This window comes from Silurus meridionalis, chromosome 10, assembly GCF_014805685.1.
Source record: "Silurus meridionalis isolate SWU-2019-XX chromosome 10, ASM1480568v1, whole genome shotgun sequence".
NCBI lineage: Eukaryota > Metazoa > Chordata > Actinopteri > Siluriformes > Siluridae > Silurus > Silurus meridionalis.
The window spans coordinates 15,937,736-15,964,660 of record NC_060893.1 but is presented as its reverse complement, the minus strand read 5'-3'; the positions used below and the strand labels follow the sequence as shown (position 1 = coordinate 15,964,660).

At 37.3% G+C, this 26,925-nt stretch overlaps 1 protein-coding gene and 1 long non-coding RNA gene across 3 annotated transcripts; one reads left to right on the top strand and one right to left on the bottom strand.

Moving 5' to 3' along the window:
• Positions 1 to 1,677: 1,677 nt before the first annotated feature.
• Positions 1,678 to 23,397, bottom strand: LOC124392083 (TBC1 domain family member 9B). 2 transcript variants are annotated; one of them, XM_046858763.1, is made up of 23 exons: positions 23,104 to 23,397; positions 19,579 to 19,689; positions 18,562 to 18,680; positions 18,230 to 18,458; positions 17,791 to 18,049; positions 17,386 to 17,593; positions 16,582 to 16,749; positions 16,248 to 16,415; positions 15,818 to 15,968; positions 13,735 to 13,949; positions 12,899 to 13,016; positions 11,062 to 11,264; positions 10,114 to 10,196; positions 9,839 to 9,968; positions 9,649 to 9,747; positions 9,485 to 9,553; positions 6,935 to 7,175; positions 6,514 to 6,579; positions 5,623 to 5,694; positions 4,904 to 4,954; positions 4,590 to 4,643; positions 4,190 to 4,287; positions 1,678 to 2,564 (listed from the first exon to the last, which is right to left on the bottom strand). In XM_046858763.1, the coding sequence occupies exons 1-23, from the start codon at positions 23,219 to 23,221 to the stop codon at positions 1,929 to 1,931; spliced, it is 3,666 nt and encodes a 1,221-aa protein (XP_046714719.1). In that variant the 5' UTR covers positions 23,222 to 23,397; the 3' UTR covers positions 1,678 to 1,928. The 2 variants fall into 2 exon arrangements, with proteins under 2 accessions (XP_046714719.1, XP_046714720.1); XM_046858764.1 differs by lacking the exon at positions 4,904 to 4,954.
• Positions 22,844 to 25,141, top strand: LOC124392085. Its single transcript, XR_006927095.1, has 3 exons — positions 22,844 to 23,010; positions 24,508 to 24,606; positions 24,711 to 25,141. It is a non-coding gene; the product is annotated as an uncharacterized LOC124392085 (long non-coding RNA).
• The last annotated feature ends 1,784 nt before the right edge of the window (positions 25,142 to 26,925 follow it).

Genomic DNA, 26,925 nt, shown 5'->3' with positions numbered 1-26,925 from the left:
AGATCACACGCACAGCAACGGAACAGTAGGGATCAGTAGGGACTGTACATTTACACATGCTTTGCAGAATTATATGATTTTAGTATATTGATTATATGAAATATTTTCCCTGCAAATTTGAGCAGGCTGTTTTTTTTTACTTGGTTCCTTTGCCAGGGTAATGAAATGGCATCTGACCGATCACTGCCTCCTGAATCATTCTACTTTGACAGAATACAGCCAGTATTATGTGAGTACTCTTGTCACTTTATTTCTCTCAGCAGCCTACTGATTAAAGCTCAACATACCTGAGGAATGGATATGCAACAGGACTTAATAACTGAACAAGAGGTAAGATAAAAAATGCTTGGAAATGAGATGTCTCTTCACAACAAGAATAGTTAGAAATGAGGAGAGGTTGGGATTTGAAGAAATTAGTGTTTATCATGTGACAAACCGGACAGGTTTGTAAGTAATGCTGGAAATAAAACGGGTGTTCACACTTTCAGAACTCATCTAAAAGTGAGAATGAAATGGACATCAGGAATGTTTATGTTAGCCTCAACTACAAGGATTAGAGGGCTTCTAACATAAATTATCGTTTCCAAGAACTAGTAATTGCAATTAATTCCTACATTTTGGCATATAAAAGACATTTGTAAATTGCACTGGTGTCTATTTAAAGCTAGTAATTTTGTACAAACAACAATTAAAATGATAAAGGGCTAGCTATAGGCTGTGGGGACAAAAGAAGAAAAACAAAAGTAGAGAAAGGTGACAGTAAAAACCATTATTACATAAGCAATAAAATATTTTATAGAAGAAAATATATAGAAAAAAGAAGCTTTTTAGCTAGTGCTCAGCAGCATCACTGCACATCTGGAAAGCAAATGCCAAATTTAGTGGCTTACTTAATTTTACTGGCTTAAAACTTAATTTAGACATGGGTGGAGAAACAAGGGCACTAAAAGTTGAATATAGATCAGTTTAGCCATTTTTGATTGTACTTGCGTGGCATGCGAACATGTTTTAAGAAAACAAAGTGAGTTTAACGGAACTAAAATCTGGGATATGGGTCCTAATGTAAGAGTTAACTAAAATAAGTGTTATCATAATAATAATAAGATGACTCTAATTATAGAGTTAAGATTAGCTAAACATTTTGTCTCTTATTCCTCAGCCTTTTCTTTTCCCCCACACTGACAAGTCAATTTAGTATCCTTTGAATAAGAAAGCTGAGAAATAAATGCAAATATACAGCAAAATGTAAAGTGTAACAGTACCCTTCCTTCTCACAAAAAAACAAAAAAACAAAAAAAAACAAATAAAAAACAAAAAACATCAACAAAAAAAAAAACCCAAAAGGTTGAACTACGTGGATTTCAGCAAACGCGGTTCTGAAAAAGAACACTTCTCATTTTAAAACCACAGTCTAAATATGAAATGTATGATATACTAAAGAAATAAAAGGCTTTGAATTCATATTACAGATCTAAATAATATAGTGTGCTGGTCATTTTTTCCCCACGCTAATTTAGGTGATACTGATCCTTCAATAAGACTCAAAATTGAAGAATATGCATGTTCAGATAAGGCCAGGCTACAACTCGAGTAACTGGTTGTATGCCACATAGCCTAGTCAAAGATAAATAAAAACTCAACATAAACTTGGTCTACAAAAAACATGAGTGCACCAACTGTGGGCTAGATTTAGATTTAAGAGCAGTAAACCAACAGGTAACATGCAAACAGCAGGCAAAGAGTGTTCAACTGTTCAGCCTGGAAGGACAAAGGCCACATGAGCAAAAGTGCAGACGTATAGGCTTTGCTGTATGATCTAAAAGTGGTGAGAATGAGTGTGTGATCATTAATGCACTAGTTATAATTAGAGTCAGATCTCTAAATAATAGTAAATGTGCCTTCATTAGTGGCAGCCGTTAGCTTTAACCTCAGGTGGAGAGCTGAGCTAGCTCATGGTCGCTGGACGAACTGATCTGCCTTTCAACTGCCCTTTGAGCCTTACAGGCAGCCATCTTGCTCCTGATGTCATGCTTTTTTTCAAAGTAGTTTACCAGAGCCGGTTCGGTCAGCAGCGATGCAAGCACCTGCTCGAATGAGATCGACCAATCGCCATCCGGTGCGCTGCCACGCCTACTGTCACTTCCACCTCCAGCTCCATCCACTCCACATCCGATTAGAACGGTATCGTCTGCGATGTCTTCACACTGCAGAGATCCGGCGCTGACCACAGAGTAGGATGAAATAGACGTGTCGTCTTTCACATCTTCATCAGACCCGTTGGCTGGAGGAGGGGAACTCTCCAGCTGGGCCTCTGCCAGGGCCTTTGAGACCAGGGACTGTCCAGAATTAGCCTCTCCAAAACTGTCCTCTTTTCCTGGAGACTCTACCACTGGTTGAGCCTGTGTATCACATTTCTTGCTGCCGTTGCTGCTGAACTTTTTGCCCACTTCTCCAATGCGCAGTAATAAGCTGGCAACCGTAGCAATGGCATGATAGAGCTCCTGCTCCAGGGGGTCCTCACTAAACATATTATAGAGCGTTTTGCACAGCTCGATAAACTGCTCCTGGACACAAAACAGAGGGGAAAAAAAAAAAAAAGAGATATTGTTGGTAAAATACACACCATCTTATAATGTACACTCTTAGAATTATACTATACAGCAAAAGGGTATGCGACACCTGACCATCTTCACCATATACCATAGTTCCCATGGTGTATACAGTGCATACAGTGTAGTCATCAGCTATAGTTAACATACACTGGATTTCGCAGTGAACAAATGGAACCTAGGAAAAACATTTGCTAAAGGGAAGGTGAGAAATTATATAGCTGACTACTAACAAAATTCTAGCATTCATCCATCACTTCATATAACTGGGTAGAATCAGCAGTCAAACAGGGTTCAACAGTAAACTTCTCTCTATCTCAAAACACACCATTTTAATCCACATGCAATTATGGCTGATCTCATTAATGCCCCCAAATGGATAAATGTTCCCCAGGTTTAATTCAACTGGACTGAATAGAGCAGCCATATATATATATATATATATATATATATATATATATATATATATATATATATATATATATATATATATATATATATATATATATATATAAAATCCAAATCTACAGTAGCCATGAACTGTCTTTTTTTTCTCTTCTAGAAACTACACAGTTATAGTCGAGTGCTCTAAACAACTAAATAAACAGTGACGTCTTCAAGTACAAAATAAATGTGACAGGAAATGCATATTATAGAGCGTTATATAGAGTGTTTGGTGAACTGGTATATTTGTATGCTGTCGTCCCCTCACATTCACATGTTCACTCAGGTTTGTTGAACGGTGGTGTGGTGGGTCGTCTCTTATCCCAGAGATCCCTCATGTCTGTGTTACCTTCTGGTTCTCTCTTTTAGTTATGCTGCCATAGCGAGTCTTGCCGGAGTCCAAACTGCACAGTGACATTAACTTTCATACACCAATAGTTACACTTAATAATCCATATCCTTCTCTTCCCGTCACACTCTCTCTCTCTCTCTCTCTCTCTCTCTCTCTCTCTCTCTCTCTCTCTCTCTCTCTTTCTTTCTTTCGGTCGAGTTAAACATGCTCCTGAGGCTCCAGTGACCACTGTTCCTGCCCCTCTCCCCTCCGTGGATCTTCACACTTCTGTGCAGCTCGGGACGGTCTCTCATCAACACCTTGGGTGGTTCCATGTAATTCCGGAGTAGAACGGGTGCTTTTGAGGACGGATTGGACTGTAGTTGGTGTCAGCGGTCTGCTGCACTGACTCGGGAGTGCAGTTTGCTTCTGATCATCATCACTGTACCCCGCAACTTTGCATATATGCTTCAAATGGACATTTGGTGCAACCCAGATGAGGATGGGTTCCCTCTTGAGTCTGGTTCCTCTCAAGGTTTCTTCCTTTGCCATCTCGGGGAGTTTTTCCTTGCCACAGTTGCTCATCGGGGACAAACATACTTACAAAGAACATATTTACATTTAATCACCACATTATCTGTGTAAAGCTGCTTTGAGACAATGTTCATTGTTAAAAGCGCTATACAAATAAAAATGAATTGAATTGAATTGAATTGAATATTATTCGCCATCTTCCTGTTTAGTGGTTTGGTTATTTTGTGCAGTGATCAGTGGACATGTAAACATACTTAGTAAATAAGTTTACCTGGTTCATTCTGGGTAGATCTTTGATGGTCTCTTTCTTGGGTTCCCTTTCTTTTGCCCACATTCGCAAATAATACTTATAGTCCTTCACCTTTTCCTCTGAAAAAATAAGAAGCAGCACAACAGATCCACCAATCAATGGCAGCAGTTTTACTAGACAATTGGCAACAAAAAAATAAAAATAAAATACAAATAAAAATCTATCTATCTATCTATCTATCTATCTATCTATCTATCACACATTTTTTAAACAAAAACAGGTTCACACAGTAAATACAAGAATTTTACACACTTATTCATGCTGCAATTATAACAAATGGACCTTAAGAAGCTTAAAATTCCCGCTAAAGATTTTAGAAGAAATCCACCGTTTCAAAAAAGCATCATGGAAGTGGTGCTACCTTTCTTCTCTTCAGAATCTCCTCCTGTATCAGCCACTTCCTTTACCTCCTCAGCTACAGCAGAAAACAGTAAAGATTTAATAACAGCGAAGCAAAACATGTTATAACTTCAACTAAACTACATGCAATTTATAAGACTGTAATCCCATTTAATTAAAAACTCATTAAATGCATATAAAATTACTATGTGAAAAGAAGAAAATGAAAGCAGGAAATTGTATTTTAGATAACTAGTCTGGAAAATTTGAATCTGACAGACAAACACATTTAAGCTCATGCTCAGCGGTTCTTGTTGCGAAATCATGGACACAAACCTGAAGTGACTTCCTGGACCAGGAAGTCTACATGAGAGAAGGAGGGATGATCTGGAAAGGTTATACAAGAAAGGAGCAATGAGAGAGCAGATGATGAAAGAGAATTATTGAGACAGACATTAAGAGAAAGAGTGAGAGAGAGCGAGAAATGCAAGCAAACAAAAAAGAAGGAGCAGACAAAGCATTTAAAAAAAAAAAAAAAAAAAAAAAAGGGAAAGTCCAGAGATTAGCACTCATCACAGTACTGATTAGTAGGAGTGGACAGTTTCATACCAAGCATACAAATCTAAACAGTATATTTAATGCGTATAAAGATTAAGAAGCCAGCATGGTCATTTGATTGATGGTAAGTAACGATCACTTTAGTATTTATACGTCTACATTCAAGAAACAATGTTTTTAAATAACAGCTAAAGCTTTAAACAGCAGTGCAACATTGCAACCTCAAAATAAACAGTACCCTGAACATTCTCACATTTAACTGCCTGCTACCACACTGCTGCATATTTAATTTACATCTAGACTATGATTATAATATAGCCACAATGCAAGTGGATGCTTCAAATGTGTGAGACATAAAAAGGCCATGTGAGTAGGAAGGTTCACTAAAGAAACTACAGATATTAGTGATTTACTTCGAGAAAATAAATTTTCAGGTGCTTAAAATTAATGTGTATATCACATTTTTGTATCATTTACATGTTTTCACAAGTATTTACCTTGCGGTGTGTCATCATTAGTAAAGAAATGAGTAGCCTCAAGTGCAGACTCTGCCTCTTCTGGGCACAAAGCTGCAGGAATAGTAACAGTCATTAGTCATTTTAACCCGTCACATTTGTATGCACAGAAAATGAATAATGCTTGTGACTTTTGTTCTTCTTCTTGTTTAGTTTCAGAACTCAGTGGTAAAGATGTTAGACTTTTGATTAGAAGGTTGTGAGTTTAAATCCCTGCCATTGTGGGACGAGTAAAGATACAGTATATCTCATCATCAACTGCTACTGCTGGGGTCTTTGAGAAATGCCATTAACCTTTAAAAGCTCAGTTGTATATATGAGATAATTGTAGGTTGATCTAGCTAAGGGCACCTGCCAAATGACATAAATGTAAACTTCATATGATTCTGGGTTAAAGAATGTTGTTTGAGTAGGAACCCTGCTCTCAGGAAAGCAGATGGTTGTACCATTTAAAAAAAAAACCAACAACCAGACATCACTCACACACGTGTGCTAAAAACAGAAGATTGTGAGTAAACGCACTCTCACCATGCACTACCGTTTCCTGTATAGCTACAGAAGGCTGAAAATGTGTGAACACGAATACACACACACACACACACACACACACACACACACACACACACACACACACACACACACACACACACACACACACACACACACACACACACACACACACACACACACACACACACACACACACACTTTCCGGCTTCAGCAGCCCCCAGAAATCATCTCAGTGCTTGGGTGAGAATTTTCTGTGTGGTCTCACAGCATTTAAGCGTGTGCATAAATAAACAGCTTTAATAATGACACTGCCTCCAGATGTTAGCTAGTGAGTCTTAATATTTGTAGCGTGTGCGTCAATACCTGGAGGCAGGTGTAACTTGTACAGCAGCTTCAATTTCTCAGTCATGTCGCCATGATACATCCCACCTGAAAAAAATACACAGTGAGGCAGCAGTAAATGTTGATTGTTCATATGGTCAAACTGAGTCTTCCTGTTGGATTAAGACAATATCAGGCCACCACATGTTAATCATTTATTTTTCAGGTTTTTGTTGGGTTTTGATTTTGTAGTTCAATTCAACCCATAACAATGTACAACTGTACACAGATTATGTACATACTGTATTCTCCAGTTTTACTGGAATATAATAATGCAGGTGCTAATATCATATATAATAAAATATCCTGCACACCACTTGTTCTAACATACAACAACGAAAAATTCACACAGTCTAATGATAATGTTAAAATCCTTAAATATTACAATGGGTCTTGCACTCACTCAGGCCTGTGACAAACTCTTTAAAGTTGATAAGGGAGTCTTTGTTGTTGTCAAGCAGGCGAAATAAGCGGGCAGCAAGTGTGGAAGTGTGCATGCCACAGCTCCAAGGTGCCAAGGCTGAGAAGAGCTGAATTAACTGGCCACAGTCAATCCGATACTGCTCCAAATAGGGCAAACTAGGGTCATGACGCTCTGCAGCAGTGCTACTGGCACCCCAATAGCAGCTCATGATGTGTTTAGCCTGGAAAAGAAACAAAATGAAATTATGATTTCATAAAACGTTTTAATAATAAAGTTGAAAACATCAGGAAAAAAATTCAGACGACTAATATAAATACAAACTATTTTATAAATAACCCTGTAGATAGCAGTGTAATTTACTTACATTTAAATACAAAAGTGTTTAAGAGAATGGCTTAATTTTATTTATTTCCTCATCAAAATCATCAACATGTTTCTTTAAACACATAATTCCAGAAGTGATCAAACCTGTTTTAACAATAATAAACTGTTATATCAGCACTGGTTATGTAGCTAAATCCTTCAAACTGGCAGTTATCAATCCCTAATTAAAAAACTTGACCTTGACCCTTGTCAGCCGTCCAACTATTGGCCAAAATCAAACCTCCCATTTATCTCCAAGATTTAAAAAAAAGGTTGTAGCACAGCAGTTCTGCTCAAAACTACTTAGGAATAACATGTTTGAAATGTATCAGTCAGGATTTAGGCCTCATCATAGCACAGAGACAGCACTAGTTTAAGTGGGTTTTGTCTCTTTACTTGTCTTCCTCGACCTTAATGCAGCTTTTGACACCATTGATCATACTATTCTCCTTGCTAGACAGGAGAATGTTGAAATAAGGGGGAACAGGCAAAACCAGATGAGAGAGATCAGCTTAAGAATGTTGAGGACATGAAGTCAAGTCAAGTCAAGTTTATTTCTATAGCGCTTTTCACAACAGACATTCTCTCAAAACAGCTTTACAGAATTTTAAGAGTTAAGGTGAATGGTGAGCAGGCATGGCGACTATGGCAAGGAAAAACTCTCTTAGATGTTATGAGGAAGAAACCTTGAGAGGAACCAGACTCAAAAGGGGAACCCATCCTCATTTGGGTGACATCAAGAGTGTGATCATAAATCTTTAAACAATACAGAACACTGGAAAGTGAGAACTAACATGAGCACTGGAATGTAAGATTGTAAGTAATGTCCTTTCTACAGTCGTCTTTAGCAGTCATTTGTGGTTATAAAACTAGGAGCTACTAAGCAACTCATAAAATAGCTCAACATTTGCAATCATCATAGATCCACATTAGACAGTGGATGCTTAATAACTTTCTTCTGCTCAACTCGGATAAGACGAGAGTACTTTTACTAAGACCACATGCAGCTAAAAGTAAACTTTCCGATTACGTATCATCTCCGTTTGATGTTTCTGTCTCAGTGTGTACATCAGTCAAAGACCTTAGTGTGAATATTGACCCTAGTCTGTCCTTTGAAGCTCATGTAAATAATATTACCGGGATCGCCTTCTTTCACCTTAAAAATATTGCTCAAATTAGAAATATGATGTCGTTACAGGATGCAGAAAAACTAGTTCAGGTTTCTGTTACATCTAGATTAGAATACTGTAATGCTTGACTGTCTGGGTGTTCAAGTAAGTGCATGAATAAGCTTTAGCTAGTTTAGAATGCAGCAACAAGAGTCCTTACTAGGTCTAGAAAATATGACCCATGAATCCATGAAATTACCTTCCAGAAATTCTGTGGATTTGGACTCAGGACTACAGTGTGCATATGATTACCATCACGGCACACTTCAACATCGTTTATCTGTAATAAATGGACATCTGGTGCCACCTATATGAGGATGGGTTCCCTCTTGAGTCTGGTTCCTGTCAAGGTTTCTTCCTTATGCCATCTCGAGGAGTTTTTCTTGCCACAGTCACCACTGGCTTGTTCATCAGGGACAAACTTACACTTATAAGAACATCTTGTTCATATTTAATCACCACATTATCTGTGTAAAGCTGCTTTGAGACAATGTTCATTGTTAAAAGCGCTATACAAATAAAAATGAATTTAATTAAAAAGAAATTAGACAAAGAAACGTTTAAAATTGACAGGGAAATGGTGACATCAGATACAGTATTGCCGGAGTAGCCCTCTACAGTGCCCCCTTGTGCTTACATACTGTAACAGCAATGTAAACATTGCTATGGCTGATCTATTTACCTTCTGGCTGTCCCAAACATTTACAACCATATCACGCAAGTACTATGGCAAAAAGTGATTAGATACAGCTCCTCAAGTAATATATGCTACAATGCACTTTTTAAAACTGAGGTATAACTGCACCTTTTTCACCGAACCTAAACAACAAGAAGCTGCAGGACACCAAATAGACAGCAACATTGTCTAAGTTTTAACATAGTCATTTTAGAATGTATTGAGCATTAGAATAACTTTGGACAGAGCATACAATACATGCCATTCTTCCTCACTAGTAATAGAGGGATATAGTGATCTGAGCAGACAGCGTGTTCTTACCTTGAACAGAACATACAACTCCTCCAGCTCTTCAATGCTGAAGGCTGAGTCTGTCATAATGGCCCTCACCTGCATGCACAAACAAGAGTAGTAATACAATACAAACATGAACTGAGCTTGAATCCCTAAAAAATTAAATAAAAAAAATAAATAAACCCACTTACCACACTCCTCTTAGCCGTATCCTCTAAAGACTGAATAACCTTTAACCTTTGTTTGAACCTCATCTGCTCAATGACATCAGCACGCAGACTGCCAAACTTCTACAAAAATGTAATATTATTCCTCAAGACTTTTGCAGAAAGAGATAAACATGCATAACTGACTTTCTGTGGACGAGTTTAATTTTCTCACCTCGTAGGACATCTTAATGAGATCAAATATATCAATCTCTGGGGGAGGTGCATCTCCGCTGGTTAATAGTGCATGCAGATGGGGGATGGGTGGAGACACCGTTTGCTTGTTCACAACATTATCCAGATACCTGAGGGGAAAGGGGATTTGCATTTTCTGGCCTTGAATTAGTTATACAGACTAATGATACAACAGTTCTAAAGCTTTACTTGCATTCAGCATCTTCAAGTTGAGGCATACATTTCTACAGTAGTTACAACTGAGCCAAAACATACCTTCCGAGTATGGTCATGGCCTCTCCCTCATCAGTGCAGTTTAACAACTTCTCCATGTTAGCATGTAGCACAGCCAAGGATACCTAAGTGCAAATAAACTCAAGACATCAGTCTTCTGCTGTTAAACTGCTTTACAGTTTGTATTTGAAAGCTTGTTTACATGAGGGGTATTTTGAAGTAAATAATAGTAATGCACACCTACAGAGCTACAGTATGGACTTGTGTCATATAAACCATGAAACACAAAACCTACTGAACCTGCTTTTGATTTGACAATCGATAAATGTTACCGGATTCTGTTTCCTTTATCTCCCTGACATTCTTTTTTCTTGCTGATGTTTTCCTATTTGACATAAAAAAAAAACACTCCTCTACCATTTACAAAGAAGTGGATGCTCAGTGAATAAGACACTGGACTTTGGATCAAAAGATTGCGAGTTTAAATCCGTGTATCACTAAGCCTTCAACTGCTCTATTGTATAAAGGATATCAATGTAAGTTGCTCTGGATATGGGTGTCTTTCAAATGGCATAAATGTAAATGTAATAAGTCATTCTGGGGATTTTTTTGTGTCTCCTATAATACAGTAAAATATAACACAAAAATACTATCCATTCACTATATATACACTCACTACCCAGGATATGAGAAATTGGCATGATAGAACACGTGTTCAGGGACAGAAAAAAACTTTTAATTTAGTACTTGAATTTATTAATATCTATTTTTCTACATGAATCACAAGAGTATGCTGGATAAGAAGTTTTAAAAGCATGAAAGAAATTTAAGCACACTAAAATGAGCTCTTTAACACTAGTTTAAAAACAGCTATGCAGGCATCAGTCTTTTATTGCAGATATTATTTAATAAATACACATCTATGCGATAGGAGGTCTGCCGCTTTGTTTAGATTTTTAGCATATCGTGGTCTGATCAGTAGGCTCTCACCTGAAATATGACTTTGATTCCCTCATAGAAGAAACAATCGACCAGCAACACAGCACTATCGAACGGCATGACGGATAAGAAGAGGGTGAGGAACCAGGACAGAGAGATGGTGGAGATCACGCCCAGGTCCTGCATGTGCTCATAGAGCAGTGGCAAACACTCCCGTGTCAGCTCCTCAAACACACCCTGATCCACCAGTGCTCCTGACAAGACACATTCACAAATACTATATATGACAAAAGTGTGAGATACCTGACCATCACACCCATATGTGGTTCCTTCATGGTCTAATCTCACTAATGCTCTTGTTCCTGAATTAATACAAAACCCACAGACAAGCTCAAGCTTAAGCTCAGATAAGACAAGACAGTGTTTATTATAACAGCCAAGATGTAATCAATTTAGAATGGGACAATAAATATATAATATATATAAATATAAGAGGTGGGAAGTAATGAAGTACAAATACTTTGTTACTGTACTTGAGTAGATTTTTCTGGTATCAGTACTTTACTACACTATTTATTTTTCTGACAACTTTTTACTTTCACTCACATTTTTGCCTAAATATCTGTACTTTCTACTTTTTACATTTTCAAAACAGGCTTGTTACTTTAGTTTCAATCTATTTGGTGAAATGTCAATAATTTTTCTTGTCACTGTGCATCATTTTCAGGCCATCAAGCCATTTCTTGTCATTGCACGGCTTTTTCAATCTACCGCTGGTGTATCATTTACTGGCTCTCACACACCACAGACGTAGGCTAGTTTATGAAGATAACAATCAACAAGAAAGAAGGCAACAAAGAGTCTGGGGCTAACATGGATGAGACAGAGGGAGCCAGCGATGTAAACATGACTGTATGTAAACAGAAGACCTGATCATCATCATCTTTTCTCTGTTTATGTTCTATATGGTGGATGTTCAGCCTGGATACATTCATTAGGGAACAACATTTTTATTAACATTAATCAATTAAAATAATTTTAACAGTACAAATTTTATTAATACGTGATTAACACAGGCCGCATTTACGTTTAACAGTTTTTATTAAAAACATAAATAGATATATAAAAAAGGCGAAATTAAAACCACACGTTTACACACGACATCCTTTCTTTACTCAAATATATAAAAAAAAAATGTTTTCAATCACTAAACATGTTTTACTGATGCGGCAAGTTTTAAATCAGCACCAAAATCGGTCATGATGCGCACAATTAACCCTCACACAATTAACCCTCTGGGGTCGACAAACTCGTCGGCGCGTTTTGTGGCATTTTTGTCTCATAACGCCGAAAAGAACTTCAATTTCTCTGTCGTACAGATAAGAGTAATACATCATTTGAATCCGTAAAGGGTCTTTTATTTGTATACACTCATAAAAACAACAAAACGTGGTGCTTTTGTAAAATAAAGAAAACAGACAGGGGGCGGTCTCTGCTATCTCTGTCATCTCCCTTCACAGACACACAAACAAAACAACCTGAATCTCAGTGAATATTTGCCTCACAGACATAATAAATATATAAATAAAAAGCTCAAAATCTAAACAAACCAAGTTGCGATTGATCACGAGTTAACTAATAAAAATGTGATTAATTGCGATTAAATATTTTAATTGATTGTCAGCCCTAATTTTAATGACGTGAGGTCCAGTTACCAGCAGGACACTAAAGCAGGTAGTAGTATATATTTTCCCCTTGCTGACCCCAGAAGAGTCTTCTGTGTGTAGGCGTGTTGCTCAATTTTACAATAGTGTTGCAGCTCTCTGGTATTATTCTCCCAAACAGTACAACAAATTGAACCTTTTGTGGGTGTGAGTCTGTTACTAACCTACAACCCTGGTGTTGTAATAATCAGGTAGCATCCGTTCACACAAAGCCACCAGCAACCAGAATGCCTCCTCTTCAGTACAGTACAGTAGCAACACTGATGTTACTATATTCATGGCCTAAGAAAAACCAGACAATCACACACACACAACAATCTGATAGTTATGAATATAAAATAATTATCATGAAAATTTCATGAAATTCCTCTACATGATGTCATATGATAATATTATCTTCTTTTTTTGCTTCTTTGCTTAATTAGATCATGGGTGTTCATAGATAATCTATATGACCCATGTCTTGGTTTTAGTTAATCATGCTGTGTGTATATACAGTAATCCCCCGCTTTACTGCGGTCCGAGCCTCCGGTTTATTGCAGGATTGCATTTGCTACATAAATGAGATTTATTAATAAAAATAAAAATTACTGTATTCTTGTACAGTAAATGTTTTCTGTGTGTGGTTAAAGTGGGTGGGAGGATGATTTATGGCTTAAACAACAACAAAAAAAAAGGTGACAAATTTTTAGGGCTTCGCTTTTTTGCGAGCGTTTTTGGAACGTTACCACCGCGATAGACGGGAGATTACTGTATTTTTGGTTCTTGCATTTGTCCTTCTTAGTTTTTCATGTTACCTTTTCAATTATGTTGTCATATTTTTGTGCATGTTTCTGGGCCAAATGATACTACCAAAGCTGCCTTCAAATATCAAATCAATGATTTCAGATAGCTCAATTTAAAGTCATATATAGAAGCAAACATTGGTTTAATGGGCACAAAGAATCGTTTTATGCTCAGTTTTGTTTGTGTGTGTGTGTGTGTGTGTGTGTGTGTGTACCTGGCAGTAGCCGATGCCCGGGTTGCGATATGCATATGCAGTGAGTACCCGTCGAAGTGCAGCAATGCCCATCTCATTCTGGAAGGCATGATGCTCAGGCATTGATCGATGCAAGTCTCTCTCAATCTCCTCTGTAGCCAAAGTACACTTGCCCATGGCCTGCTCCACCAGCTCTGCATAGTAAGCTGGGTGAGTCACCATCTCATTCTGAGCACCTGCAGGGAGACAGGAAGAAGCTGTATGAACTATACTAATTATAATTACCTTGCTGAACATGCTGATGAGTCAGGAAATGTTCTCAGTGTTATTTGGAAAATGAACAAACCTGGACTATGGAGTGAGAGCCAGTCTAAAAATAGTCATATTTTCCAATCTAGCATTGCAAAAAAAATAGTGGTGACTATTTGGTGATCTGACCTAAAGCAAGAATTCCTTTCAAATTTAGCACACTTCTTCCTCTGACCTTGTGTAATTTATCATGTTTATGATCCACACACTTTCCATTAGATTGATAGTCTGTTTATCCCCCTTTAAGGGACAATCACAATGTCTCAATGTTTCATCAGGCTTGTTGAATAAGTCACACACCGATTCTAAACACAAGCATCCAGAGGAAATGAACTACCGGCACTATAGAATCTAATGCTGCCTTGGTGGACAATAAATGATTAGCAAAAAACTTAAACAACCAAAACAAACTAAAACAATTTTAAAAGTACTAAAACTTACATTAAAAACTAAGACTATAACATGGAACCAATTTAAAAAAATTAAAATAATTTTTTTATTCTCTTTTTATTGTTTAATTTTATGTTGATTTTGTCTAGTGGAGAAAGTAATTATAGTGCCACATATGGACTCACATGGACTGATTAGATGGATGCTATGAGATGGATGAGTTACATCACAGCAACTTCACAGCAAGGGGGAAAAAGGTTTATCCACAAAAAGGAATAGGCTCAACTTCAGGACAACCTGTCTGATAGAGGACCTAGATTGTTTTGAATTCACTACATGGAAACAGCATCATGACCTGGACCTATTCTAATTTAATGAACAAGAATTTTATATACTGGTTAGTGTATATGTACACATTTGGGTGTTGTAAGAATTTTAAATGAGCTCTTGTTAAACATGTACTGTAACAGTATTCAAATCTAATCACAATTAAATTTGGAATCAAGCTAAGAATATTGTATATTCAATTCATGCATGTATCATTCTAATATTATACAAAATTAAATTCATTATATATTCTAGATGCTTATATCTTCACAACTGAGCTAAATGTCTGTGTATTTTTTTAAACAACAATTGTCAAAATAACGTTATATTTCATATTAATTTTTTTAAAGCCTGGTTGTCATCAGTAAAAATACAATACAAATGTTAAGTTACACAAATTGCTTTACCTTTCATACTCAAATGCTATTTTATTTTGTTTTTTTTTTTAACAAAAAATAAAACAACCCAGCATGAGTGAATTTGTTCAAAGGAGAAATGCTACATGCGCTTCTCAACAAGCAGCCAATATAAACCTTAAAAAAATGGCAAAATTAAAAATAATTAAACTTCACCGGTGGATTTAGCTTTTTTTAAGTACACTTTTATACATAAATACCCTGAATTAGGGTTTTATATAGTTATAAGCAAAACATTAAAAAAATTTTAGCCAATTAATCGTAAAGTAATCATCTGATTAATCAATGACCAAAAAAAGTGAATTTTTTTTCTCCCGATGCCGTGCAGCTCAGAACACGGGTGAGGTGCGTTTTTTTTCCCCGTTTGATTGGTCTAATATTATGGGGTTCGGTTTTTTGGCTTGAAGTTTGTGAAACTGGGAAAAACCCAGGAAACATTAATAAATTAGCCGCTTCGTTGTTTAAGCCGCGGGGTTCAAAACGTGGGAAAAAAGTAGCAGCTTATAGTCCGAAAAATACGGTAATCGTTCGATGCAGGCTGAATAGTGTTATTATACAAGTCCTATGCTTGTGTCTGCTGTCAAAACAAAAATGTTTTCATTCTTTTTAAAATATAAGGGGAAGAAGGTGCCCCCTGCTGGTACCTACACAGAAGTAGTTACCTGAAAAGAGTAGCCACAGCTCTCCTCTCAGACTCTCAGGAATCCCTTTCAGGACAAGGTCTCGGGTCTTAGACGTGCGGTACATGCACACACCTCGTCCAAACTCAAAGAAATGGATATTCCAGGATTCCTGCTTCATTTTTTCCTTTGTCTAAATAACAAAAAGTATCAGGATTTTCTTTTATGTTTACACACTCGTTTGGATTATTGAAAAGAAGAAAAAAAAAGTCAGCAAATGTAACTCAAAATGTGAGTTATACAATATTCTGAAAGCGCTGTAGTTGTGTATGTATGAAGTCACTCAGGTTACAAGGCTGCATGCAGTTTTAATGATAAATCTATTTATAACATAAGTGTTTTGTAGCCCTACGGTTGTTTACCTAATTAACAATCACAGCATTTGTTAGCAAATAAACTAATGAGAGCTAACCGCTTTGGGTCCCAGGTCTTCAGGACGGCCTTTCTGGTAGATGTTGAGAAGACCCTGCTTGGCTGTGGGAAGGCTGGAGCTGTAGTGCCGATCCTGAGTGACCTCGCTCGACCCCAGCAAAGGCAGCATTGCAGGGAGGGAAGGAGAGGTGCTGGGACTTGGACTCTCCTTTCAGTGAAAAGTAAAATGTGTTATACAGTTTAAATTAAAAGATGTAAAGAACAAAGATTACACTTTAACCAAAATCCACCTGAACCCTTTAAAGTACAGATTTAATTTTGTGACAGTGTCTAAGAGGCGCTCAAACTAACAACTTTTTACTTGACCGACTCACAGATTGGCCAAGCCTGTCAGGCGTTCGCTGCAGGAAGTCTGAGATGCGCTGAACAAGGAAGTCGCGATCTTTGAGGTTGGCAAACAGGAAGGTCATCTTGTTTTTAGTGCTGATGGAAAGAGGACTAGGCAAAACACTGCTGCTGTCAGCTTTCTCTACTATAGAGACCTAGAGAGACAGAGAAAACATACAAGTATGCTATAATATATTGTATTGGTGCTTTGTACTTATTCAACGCTGTATTCATAGTAATTCACAGATCCTGATAAAGTGGGTGTGAAAAATGCTTGCATTCGTTACAATCTAGTAAACTAACAATGCATGTTCAGCTATAAAATACTGTATTTAATATATTTAGTATTTTAATAATCAAGCGATTATGAATATTCTAAACAAAATATGAAATTATTTTCAAACATAACTGTCCATTAGTTTCTTATTTCTATGTATTAAAATATTCCAATTTAATTGTCTGAATATTGGCTTTGACTTAAAAACAGACGCCTCTTAAAATCATTGCTTTGTACTTATACTACATGTTACTATTTAGCTATTAATGGTTATAACATGTAGTGCATACTGTACCATATTGTAACCGTTATTCTGTGTCGTATTCAATAAAACTGATTGTATAAATTCATCTTCTAATGCAGTGGTTCTTAACCTGGGTTCGATCGAACCCCAGGGGTTCGGTGAGTCAGTCTCAGGGGTTCGGCGGAGGTCAAGACACAAACCCAACTAATAGGATTCGTGATGACACGCCCCGCTTTGAACCACTGTTCTAATGATTGTAAATGCACCTACTTCTCTAAGTGGTATGATAAGTTGACACAGGTCTTCCTCTCTGCTGGCGAAACAGATATAGTTGTTGGAGACAAACATCTGGCCGACCACATGCATCTTAGCAAAGGGTGTCCACAGAGTGCAGTCTGTGTGACCGTCCAGCCGTTCATCCTTCGTCAGGCGGAACAGAGCTCGGTATCTCTCATTTTTCGCCCGTGCGTCCAGATCCCTGAAAACAAAACGACAACAAAATTGTTTACTCCTTAAGCCAATGCAACCATTCACAATTTCCTTCCTGGGAAATAATAAATCACTCGTATTGTATACAGTACACCATTTAGTGACTTTTTTTTCTTAGGGAGGTGAGATTAACACGAACGCTAAACACCGACAAAAATCCCCTTTGGTCATTTTTAGAAAACTCACCTTTTGAGTGCAGAAACATTTTTGAGGGTTTTGCCAGGTCTGGGGAGCGACTGGTCTGCAGCGAAGCCCTCATTGTCCAGCAGTTGCCTCATGGCGATGTTAGCGAGCTGCTCCATCAGTTTGAATGTGTCATTGATGTTGAGAAACATGGAGAAGAAGTGCTCCGTGTCCCGAGTGCTCACACGCACGCTCTCAGGGAATAATAGAGTGGCATTCTTATCCAACTGAGTCACGTCTGTCCACTGCACTATTAACGTCACTAAAGCGGCAGAAGAAATAATGCACTTTTACAGTCTTACACTTGTTCTCATAGTCAAAAGAAATGCATATCTATAAAATAAAAGGCATTAAGATAAGGAAAATGGTCACACACAACTGCATTTATATTACATTAAATGCTTTCCCCCTTCTTGTGTAAGTCCTTTCCTCTCTCTCTTACCCTCTTTTCCAAGCAGAAAGGAGTAGAAGCACAGGTGATTGACAGACAGGTAGAGCCAGCCCTGACGTGGCACTCTACCCTTCCAGTAGCTGCATGAGTAATAGTTCACCAGTTTTTCCTCCTCCGGCATCCCAAACAACTTTCGCATCTTCAGTGCCGCCTCCCGAAACTTCCCACAATCCTCATCTTCTTGTGCCTGACGGCTCTTATTTTCCTCAGCAATGATTCCCTGCACACAGACAGTATGAGGATTGCTTGCTCAAGTCTCCCCCAGGTATATAGGCCTGTGGCTGGACTTGTGCAAGAATAAGAACAAGTCACAGAAATCTTACCTGTATCTTACCCTTGACAAAAGTAGTAATGTCTTCATCGTTGTCAAAAATGGAGAGAGTCTGCAATAAATTAGCCTCCAGCCATTCCCAATGTTCTGTAATCTCCTTGCGAGATGAACCTAGTGACATGCAGACATACAATAATCCTCAGCATTGCAAACTGATAACAGAAATCAGTCTATTTGGCCATATGACGGCTGCAACTTATCTTTTTGACCCTGATAGTTCGAAAAACTGGGTTTGCTGTGCAGGATCAATCAGTAACAATCACTTAGAACACTATGCTTGTTTCTGCCACCACCTTCTATAAAAATGTAATGGCTTCTGCTTGTAATAAAACAGTTAGAAAAGACCAGAAGTAATAAAAACAAGTGTATAAGCAGCAGTAATTGCATCGAGTTATTCATCGTTCTCTTAAGCCTACAAATGGCAAGGAAATGACAGCAATACTGAGTGAAAAATGCAGCAACAACAGATCTTGCAAGAGCTGTACCAGTACTACAGGTTTTAACAGTAGTTAATAAAGACTTAAATTTACAGTGTAAATGTAGCACAGTCCAGCTAAATAAACATTAAGAAATATAGACTTTTGGTTTGGAGGTTGAATAAAGCTATTGCAGTGGTCTTCATCTCATCAAAATTGATAGAGCTTTATAAATACAGAATAATGCATCTCTGCAGTGTGAAAGTGCCACACGTTATGAATGCACAGTATATTTAGTTGAAATGATTTCAAGTGAAAATTAGAAACCAGGTTTGGTGTGAGTTTTGAAATCTTCTGGCGATTGACAAAATCATTCTGAACACACATAAAGGAAAAAAGGAAAAAAACTAAAAAAAAAAACTTTAAGGTCAACATGCAACATTTAAACCCCCTCCTACTGTACTATTATTATGTCATGTTATGAAAAAATGGATGCTACAAAATTTTCTTGACATAAAACAATCAGCATCCTACCAAGCTGTTCAAGCTGCAAATGTGACTGAGCGTTTCGGACACACAGAGTGTTTACTGACCACAGGCAATGCTCCAAAAGACCTGCGAGTCTCCTGATTGATGAAGGATTCGATACGGAGCCACACGAGCACTGGAATCTAACACAACGTCCAGAGTCCCAACCAGAAGACCTGAGAGTGAGAAAGAAAGAAAAAAGGGATAGAAAGACTTCTTTAAGGTTACACCATGCTGTTATCTCCTACTGCAGATAAAGGAGCTATATAAAGAAGGCAGAAAGTGTTACGCAGTGTGGAATGTTTAGTGCCTGGGTCAATAACCCTGTGCTATCTTCAAACCCTGTTTCTCCTCCTTCGCTTGTCCATACTCAGGCATTTTCTTACTTATTCTGTTCTACTGACTCAGATGACTGAATGAATGGGCTACTTATGTGTAAGTCACAGGAATCTTACACAGTACGAGAGGAATCTCCCTTCGTCATTCTACCGTCTGTGGGTCCTCGTCAGTCCTCTAATTTTCAAATTAAATTCAAATTCAAAAAGGCAAACCCCATTTTAGCAGACCACCTTCGGTTAAAGCTCTGTACAAATATCAATGCCTAAATTATGCACTTTTTCCTTGTTTGCCCAGTGACCTTGGTTAGTTCCCACAATAATATTACATGACAGCTTGTGAGCTAAATCTGGCAAAAAACTGTGTCCAGTTGACTTTGTTAAACACAAATCCAGATATTCTGGAATAGATCATTTGTTGTATCTTGTCACATGCATTTTACGTAAGTTATTTACCCAAAAGCAGAACACAGAGTAGCAGAAGAGTTTTCATCAATCAACTTAGATTGGGGATTTTCTCTTTTTGAATCAATTCAGTTTCAATACTTCTTTAAAGCCACGGCTGTTACTCTCGTCACCCGTCAGCCATGTTAGCTGTTTATTCACACGTAAACCTGGACAAAAATGTTCCTGTACTATATAGTGTTAATTGAATGTAATCATTACATGACCAAGACACTGTGTGTGCTTCATGCATAGGCATTTCTTTAGAAAATGTAATGACTCATGACAAATTTGTTGGTTCCTGAGGTCATCCTTCTTGTCTTCTCACTAGAAAAAAGTCACAGGCTGTTGTTTGTCAGCCTCTCAAACAGGAACAGTCTATAATTTCGCAAAAAACACTGACTGAGGGGACTGATTTGTTGAATGTGTTTTTTTTTGGTGAATGTTTTTTAATGAAGGGTAATACATTAATGTATAATGTACATATTCACGAAAGAAGTCCGAGTAAACAACATATGCAAAATGCTCAATAGTGTGTATCCTCTCACTTACATACACACTGATGAATTTGTACTGCATATATGTGATATATATATATATATATATATATATATATAAATAATATATATATATATATATATATATATATATATATATATATATATATATATATATATATATATATATATATATATATACATACACACACACACACACACACACACACACACACACACACACATAGTGGTGTTAAAAAAGTGTTTGCCCCCTTCCTGATTTCTTATTTTTGTCAATATTTGTTACACATTAATTAATGTTTCAGATCATCATCATGCAAATACTAGTAAAAGATAACACAAGTGAACACAACATACTGTTTTTAAATGAAGCTTTTTATTATTAAAGGAAAACAAAATTTCAAAACTACATGGCCCTGTGTGAAAAAGTGTTTGCCCCTTGTTAACTGCCACACCCAGGCCTGATTACTGCCACACCTGTTAGCAATCAAGAAATCTCTTAAATAGGACCTGCCTGACAAAGTGAAGTAGACCAAACAATCCTCAAAAGCTAGACAGCATGCCGAGATCTAAAGAAAGTAATTGAGATCTATCAGTCTGGAAAAGCTCAGTTAAAGTCAGTGTTCATGACTTCACCATAAGAAAGAGACTGATAGAGTTCCAAGATGAAAACCGCTGCTGAGGAAAAAGAACATAAAGGCTCGTCTCAGTTTTGCCAGAAAACATCTCGAAGATCCCCAAGACTTTTGGGAAAATATTCTGTGGACTGACGAGACAGAAGTTGAACTCTTTGGAAGGTGTGTGTCCCCCATTACATCTGGCATAAAAGTAACAACGCATTTCAGAAAAGAACGTCATACCAACAGTAAAATATGGTGGTGGTATTGTGATGGTCTGGGGCTGTTTTGCTGCTTTAGGACATGGAAGACTTGTTTATTTCAAGTCAAGTTTATTTCTATAGCACTTTTCACAACAAACATTGTCTCAAAGCAGCTTTACAGAAATCGACAGTCAAGGTGAATGGTGTGCATTTATCCCTGATGAGCAGTCATGGCGACTGTGGCAAGGAAAAACTCCCTTAGATGTTATGAGGGAGAGGAACCAGAGGAACCTTGAGAGGTCTTTGTTGTGGTAAATGAAACCATTAATTCAGCTGTTCAGGATCAAAAATCCTGAAGGAGAATGTCCAGCCATCTATTCGTGACATCAAGCTGAAGCAAACTTGGGTTCTGCAGCAGGACAATGATCCAAAACACACCAGCAAGTCCACCTCTGAATGGCAGAAGAAAAACAAAATGAAGACTTTGTAGTGGCCGAGTCAAAGTGCTGACCTGAATCCTATTGAGATGCTGAATCATGACCTTAAAAAGACCTCGAAAACCCTCCAATGTGGCTGAATTCTGCATAGATGAGTGGACCAACATTCCTCCACAGCGCTGTAACAGACTCATTGCATGTTATCGCAAACGCTTGATTGCAATTGTTGGGTGGCCCAACCAGTTATTACCAGTTTAGGGGCAAATACTTTTTCACACAGAGACATGTAGTTTTGGATTTTGTTTTCCCTCAAAAATAAAAACCTTCATTTAAAACTGCATGTTGTCATTGTTTTATCTTTTACTAATATTTAAATTAGTTTGATGATCTGAAACATTAAAGTGTGACAAACATGCAAAAAAAAATAAGAAATCAGGCAAACACTTTTTCACACCACTAATATACACACACACACACACACACACACACACACACACACACCCTTTATAGATATAACTGTAAATGTCTAAACAGGAAAATAATGTCTTTATCTTGTTGTCTATGGTAAAAATCCAGCAGGAATAGAGCAAGGTTTTCTCCCAAACATCGCAAGAAAAATACAAGGAAACAAACACATTTAAACAAACACAACAGCGTATCATTTGTGCAGCCCGTCATAAATATTTGCCAACTTTACTAAATACTCGTTTTGAGACGCCTTGCTTTGGAAGTTCACCACGTCAGCATCAAACAAAGTCAGCTAGTTCAGTCCAGGCTGAAGTCAGACAGCGGTGTGGCAGTACCAGGTCACGTGGTGCAAGGTGAAATTACTGTAAGTGGACTTTTACGCCTGCTGGCTATTTACACAGCTGGAGGTGTGTGAAACAGCTGGATAAGGACGATGGGGAAACGCAGCAAAGAGAGCATGAGACACGAACGCAAGGTAGGAGCGATATGAAATGTAAACTGTGTGTGAGAGAGAGAGAGAGAGAGAGAGAGAGAGAGAGAGAGACTGGTGAAGAGGCCGAGTGTTTACCGGTGATGCCTCCTCCTTTGCCGTGTCCCTTCCTCCGCTGCAGGATGAAGAAGGGATTGGCCCTCTCACTCACCCACAGCGCGTTAGCGAGCAGCACCTCCTCGGGACTGATCCACATTCTAATGGCGGATAAATTTCCTCCTTTAGTCCTCGGAGTCCCTTTTACATCAGTTATGCTGTAAATCAGCGGCGATTATCATAACAAACAATTGCACACACCTCTCTCTCGCTCCCTCTCTCTCCTGTTTGTGTCTACACGGCGAGAGGCAGAAGAGGGCGGGCGCTGGATTATGACGTCATGCGCCAAAATGGCAGCCTACTGCAATAGATTTCAAAATGCCTGCATTTCTACTTGCATAACACTTACTGTGTTCACCTACTCAACTCTAAATACTTTGATTTTTATATTTTCTTCTATTTGATTTTCTGGTCAACGATATGTGATTGTCTTTGTAAATGTCCAGTGGACAATGGCAAAGTTGAATTTGGATCTCAATACACTAAACATACATTCATACACCTGTGTGTGTTTATAGATCTGTTTGTCTGATTATTAATAGTAATGCATTAAAAAGGTCTATGAAGAATCCAGATCTGGATAATGATATATAAATTTTTATGTCATTTATCATCAAGCAAGAGCACCCGTGAGAGGATTAAAGCATCCTCTGGATTCTAATTATAATGAATATAAACAGTCTGCTATAATGTCTCAGGGCTGCAGTTGCCATAGACATACATTTTTATTGCATTTAAGTATCCATCACTGAACATTTAATAAGTTCAACAATGATTGGACTTTAGTGAATGGACATTCATTGCCACCCAGATGAGGACAAGTTCTCTTTTGAGTCTGGTTCCTCCCAAGGTTTCACCACTGGCTTGCTGATAATAGATAAACTTATAAGGGATAAACTTCAGCCTGATTTAAATGTAAAAGTTGTATTTGTAATTAATTAATTATTGAATTAGACACCTTGGGAACTGTAACAGGGAACACAAAAGCCTTGAATGGGTTGCCAGTCCATTACAAGGCACCGTACATGTACAGACCTAGGAACAGTTCAGCAAAGCCAATCCATGAAGTAGAGAGCTCAGTGCAAAAGCCATGCAATAACAAGAAGAAAAATGGGATGAAAAGTGGAATCATACTGCAGAGGTTCTAAGTATACACAGAGAACACAAGACTTAAGAATCACATATTTTCTGTGACAGTGAGATGGTAAACACAGTGACACTTCAACACCATCCAGTACTGCAGATTTAGGATATTGCAAATTATTTGTCCATATAATAATAAATACTCTACATGTAAACATTGAACGTTTAAGCATAAATTTGTGCAAAACCGCAATTTTGTGCAGTCAATTAGTTTGTTCATTTATGTGTATGTGTGTTTCTCAGTCTAGTTCATTAATTGGTGTGGAAGGAAATTGTTATACAGACTGCAGGTGAGAGCCTGAGTGGTTTGGTACCTGTTTCCAGATGGCAGGAGAGAAAACAGTGAGTTTAAAGGGGGCGTGTGTTAACACACCTACTTTCCTTGATGGTTTTCTGTACTTCAGTTTTTTGTGTTATTAATTGTTTTTGTTTTTTTTTCCATGTAGCTTCTTGGTCCTGGGGAAATGTTGTTTCGTTTTGTGCTGTATATGTTTGGAATGACAATAAAATCCTACTTAATTGACTTGATTATCTAGTAGAACAAAAATACGTTTAAACTCACCCCTTGATCTGTTTTTATTATAATGAACTGATGAGTTAATTCATTCATTCATCCAATGTAATGTTTAGTCATTTATTAACTAGAGGCACTTAACAATTACAGGAAATATTTAACAAAAAGTGTTTTTACACTAATGTTAACTAATCAACTTGAGCTTCCAACTAACCCTATTATCACCCTAATTATCAACATTATTAACCTAACCTAGCTAAGTAAATAACAATTAATCAAATTTGTTGGCAGCCTACTATATTTCTCATTTGAAACATGATTCTGCAAGGACAGCACATCTGATCTATTACAGTTCATCAGATTATTATTTTTTTAATAATAAACTTTCACAACGGAAATGGTAATGATTCTCACAACCTAGAATAAATGTTAACTTTGTAATATGTTATTTTGTTTGCTAATCTAAAAGTGTGTTTTGGACAGATTGTTATATTAAGTGCTTTTATTATGAAAAGCAGAATTACAGGCACTATTACACGCTGTGCCGTGTTTGTTTGTTTTTTCTTTTTTTATATAAAATATTTTTTCTTTTGGCTGCCCGCTGTATTTCATTCCCATATGAAATTTGGATGTGGCACCTCAACCCCACAAACAATTACGATTTAAGTATGCAAACTAACAAGTATATGCATCTTTAAATATTAAAATAAATACACAAACACACCGGACTATAAGATTCGTATGTGCTTCTTCAACATCCCAGTTGTTCTAATAACCCTGGATGGATGGATGGATGGATGGATGTGCATCTCAATAAATTAGATTAGCATTAAAAAGTTGATTTATTTTAGTAACTCAATACAAGAAGATTAGATTCATCACACACAGACTGATATATTTCAAGTGTTTATTTCTTTTAATTTTGGCTCACATTTAACAAATTACCCAAATAAATAAACTTTTTAATCATATTCTAATTTATTGAGATGCACCTGTAGATAGATTGTGTGTGTGTGTGTGTGTGTGTGTGTGCGCAATCCCACACACGAAGAAAAGGAAAAAGAAATGTGCTTACAGATTCTTGTAAGGAATATAGTGAGAGAATATTGACACTAACTGAAGTTGTAACGCTGTTACATGTGAACTTTGATACTGAATTTGCTGTTTAAGCAGCAACTTGGCTGTTGACATTCCATTTTCTTGAACACGTTTGCACACTGATGAGATACTTATTATTGTAAATAATCCTAATCAGTGAAATAGGAAAATAATTTGATTTTTTTTAACAGCAAGTTTAAAGGATTAAATTAGGATTGAAATCAAATGTGTATTTGAGACAGATTCATTGCCCCTCGTACACATTATTACTGATTGTGACCTGGGCTTCGTGCATGATGAGAAACTGCGCCTCTCAGTGGTGGTTAATGATAAAACACTCTACTCCTACAAACACTGCTAAAACTCGCTCTTTATTTTGAATGGAAACACAAATACATTATACACGCGTAACTCATAAAAGGCTATGCTTTTTAAAATCTCAATACAGTGAAGTAAGAAAATACTAAAGCACTGTTTTAGACTCACTTCATCTTTTTATTTTGATTAAAAGAGTTGCACAATGCAAACAGCAAGTCGGATTTCATCAGAGATTTCATCACAGATTATAAATTACACAACTTTAGTTTATGAAGCAACAGCTATTTGAAATACCTCATACATTACAATTACATTGCTGTCCCATGGAGAAATACATTTTATATTTATAACTAGGCATAATGATTAAATACTATTTATTTAAATTTGGTTGCTGACTACGTTCATGACTGTTTGTTTTTGTGATTTAAACTTTTCATCGTCAACATCGTCCTTTCATTTTTCCCAACAGGGATTATGGTGAAAGTATGTAAAAAAAATGACACCAGAAGCATACACCAAAAGCATCCTCAACCCCTTTCACTTTAAATGAGCAGTGCCTTTAGTCTAAAAGTTCACTCAGATTGCCAGTCTTCACAACTTTGTAGAAGAAGCTTATGTCCACTTCATTTTTCAGTCACAGCCTGTGACGATGGGTGAGGAGAAAATAGATTTACATGCAAACAAAGCTACTGTATGTCTGTCTCCACCATTTCTGACCTTATCTGTCTGTC

Coding starts and splice junctions, on each gene's coding strand:
- LOC124392083 (XM_046858763.1), bottom strand. CDS start 23,221: ATGTGGATCAGTCCCGAGGAGGTGCTGCTCGCTAACGCGCTGTGGGTG. Junction 18,459..18,561: donor TTGTCAAGGGTAAGATACAG/GTAAGATTTCTG, acceptor GTCTGTGTGCAG/GGAATCATTGCTGAGGAAAA. Junction 11,265..12,898: donor TTACAACACCAGGGTTGTAG/GTTAGTAACAGA, acceptor GTGTCTTGTCAG/GAGCACTGGTGGATCAGGGT.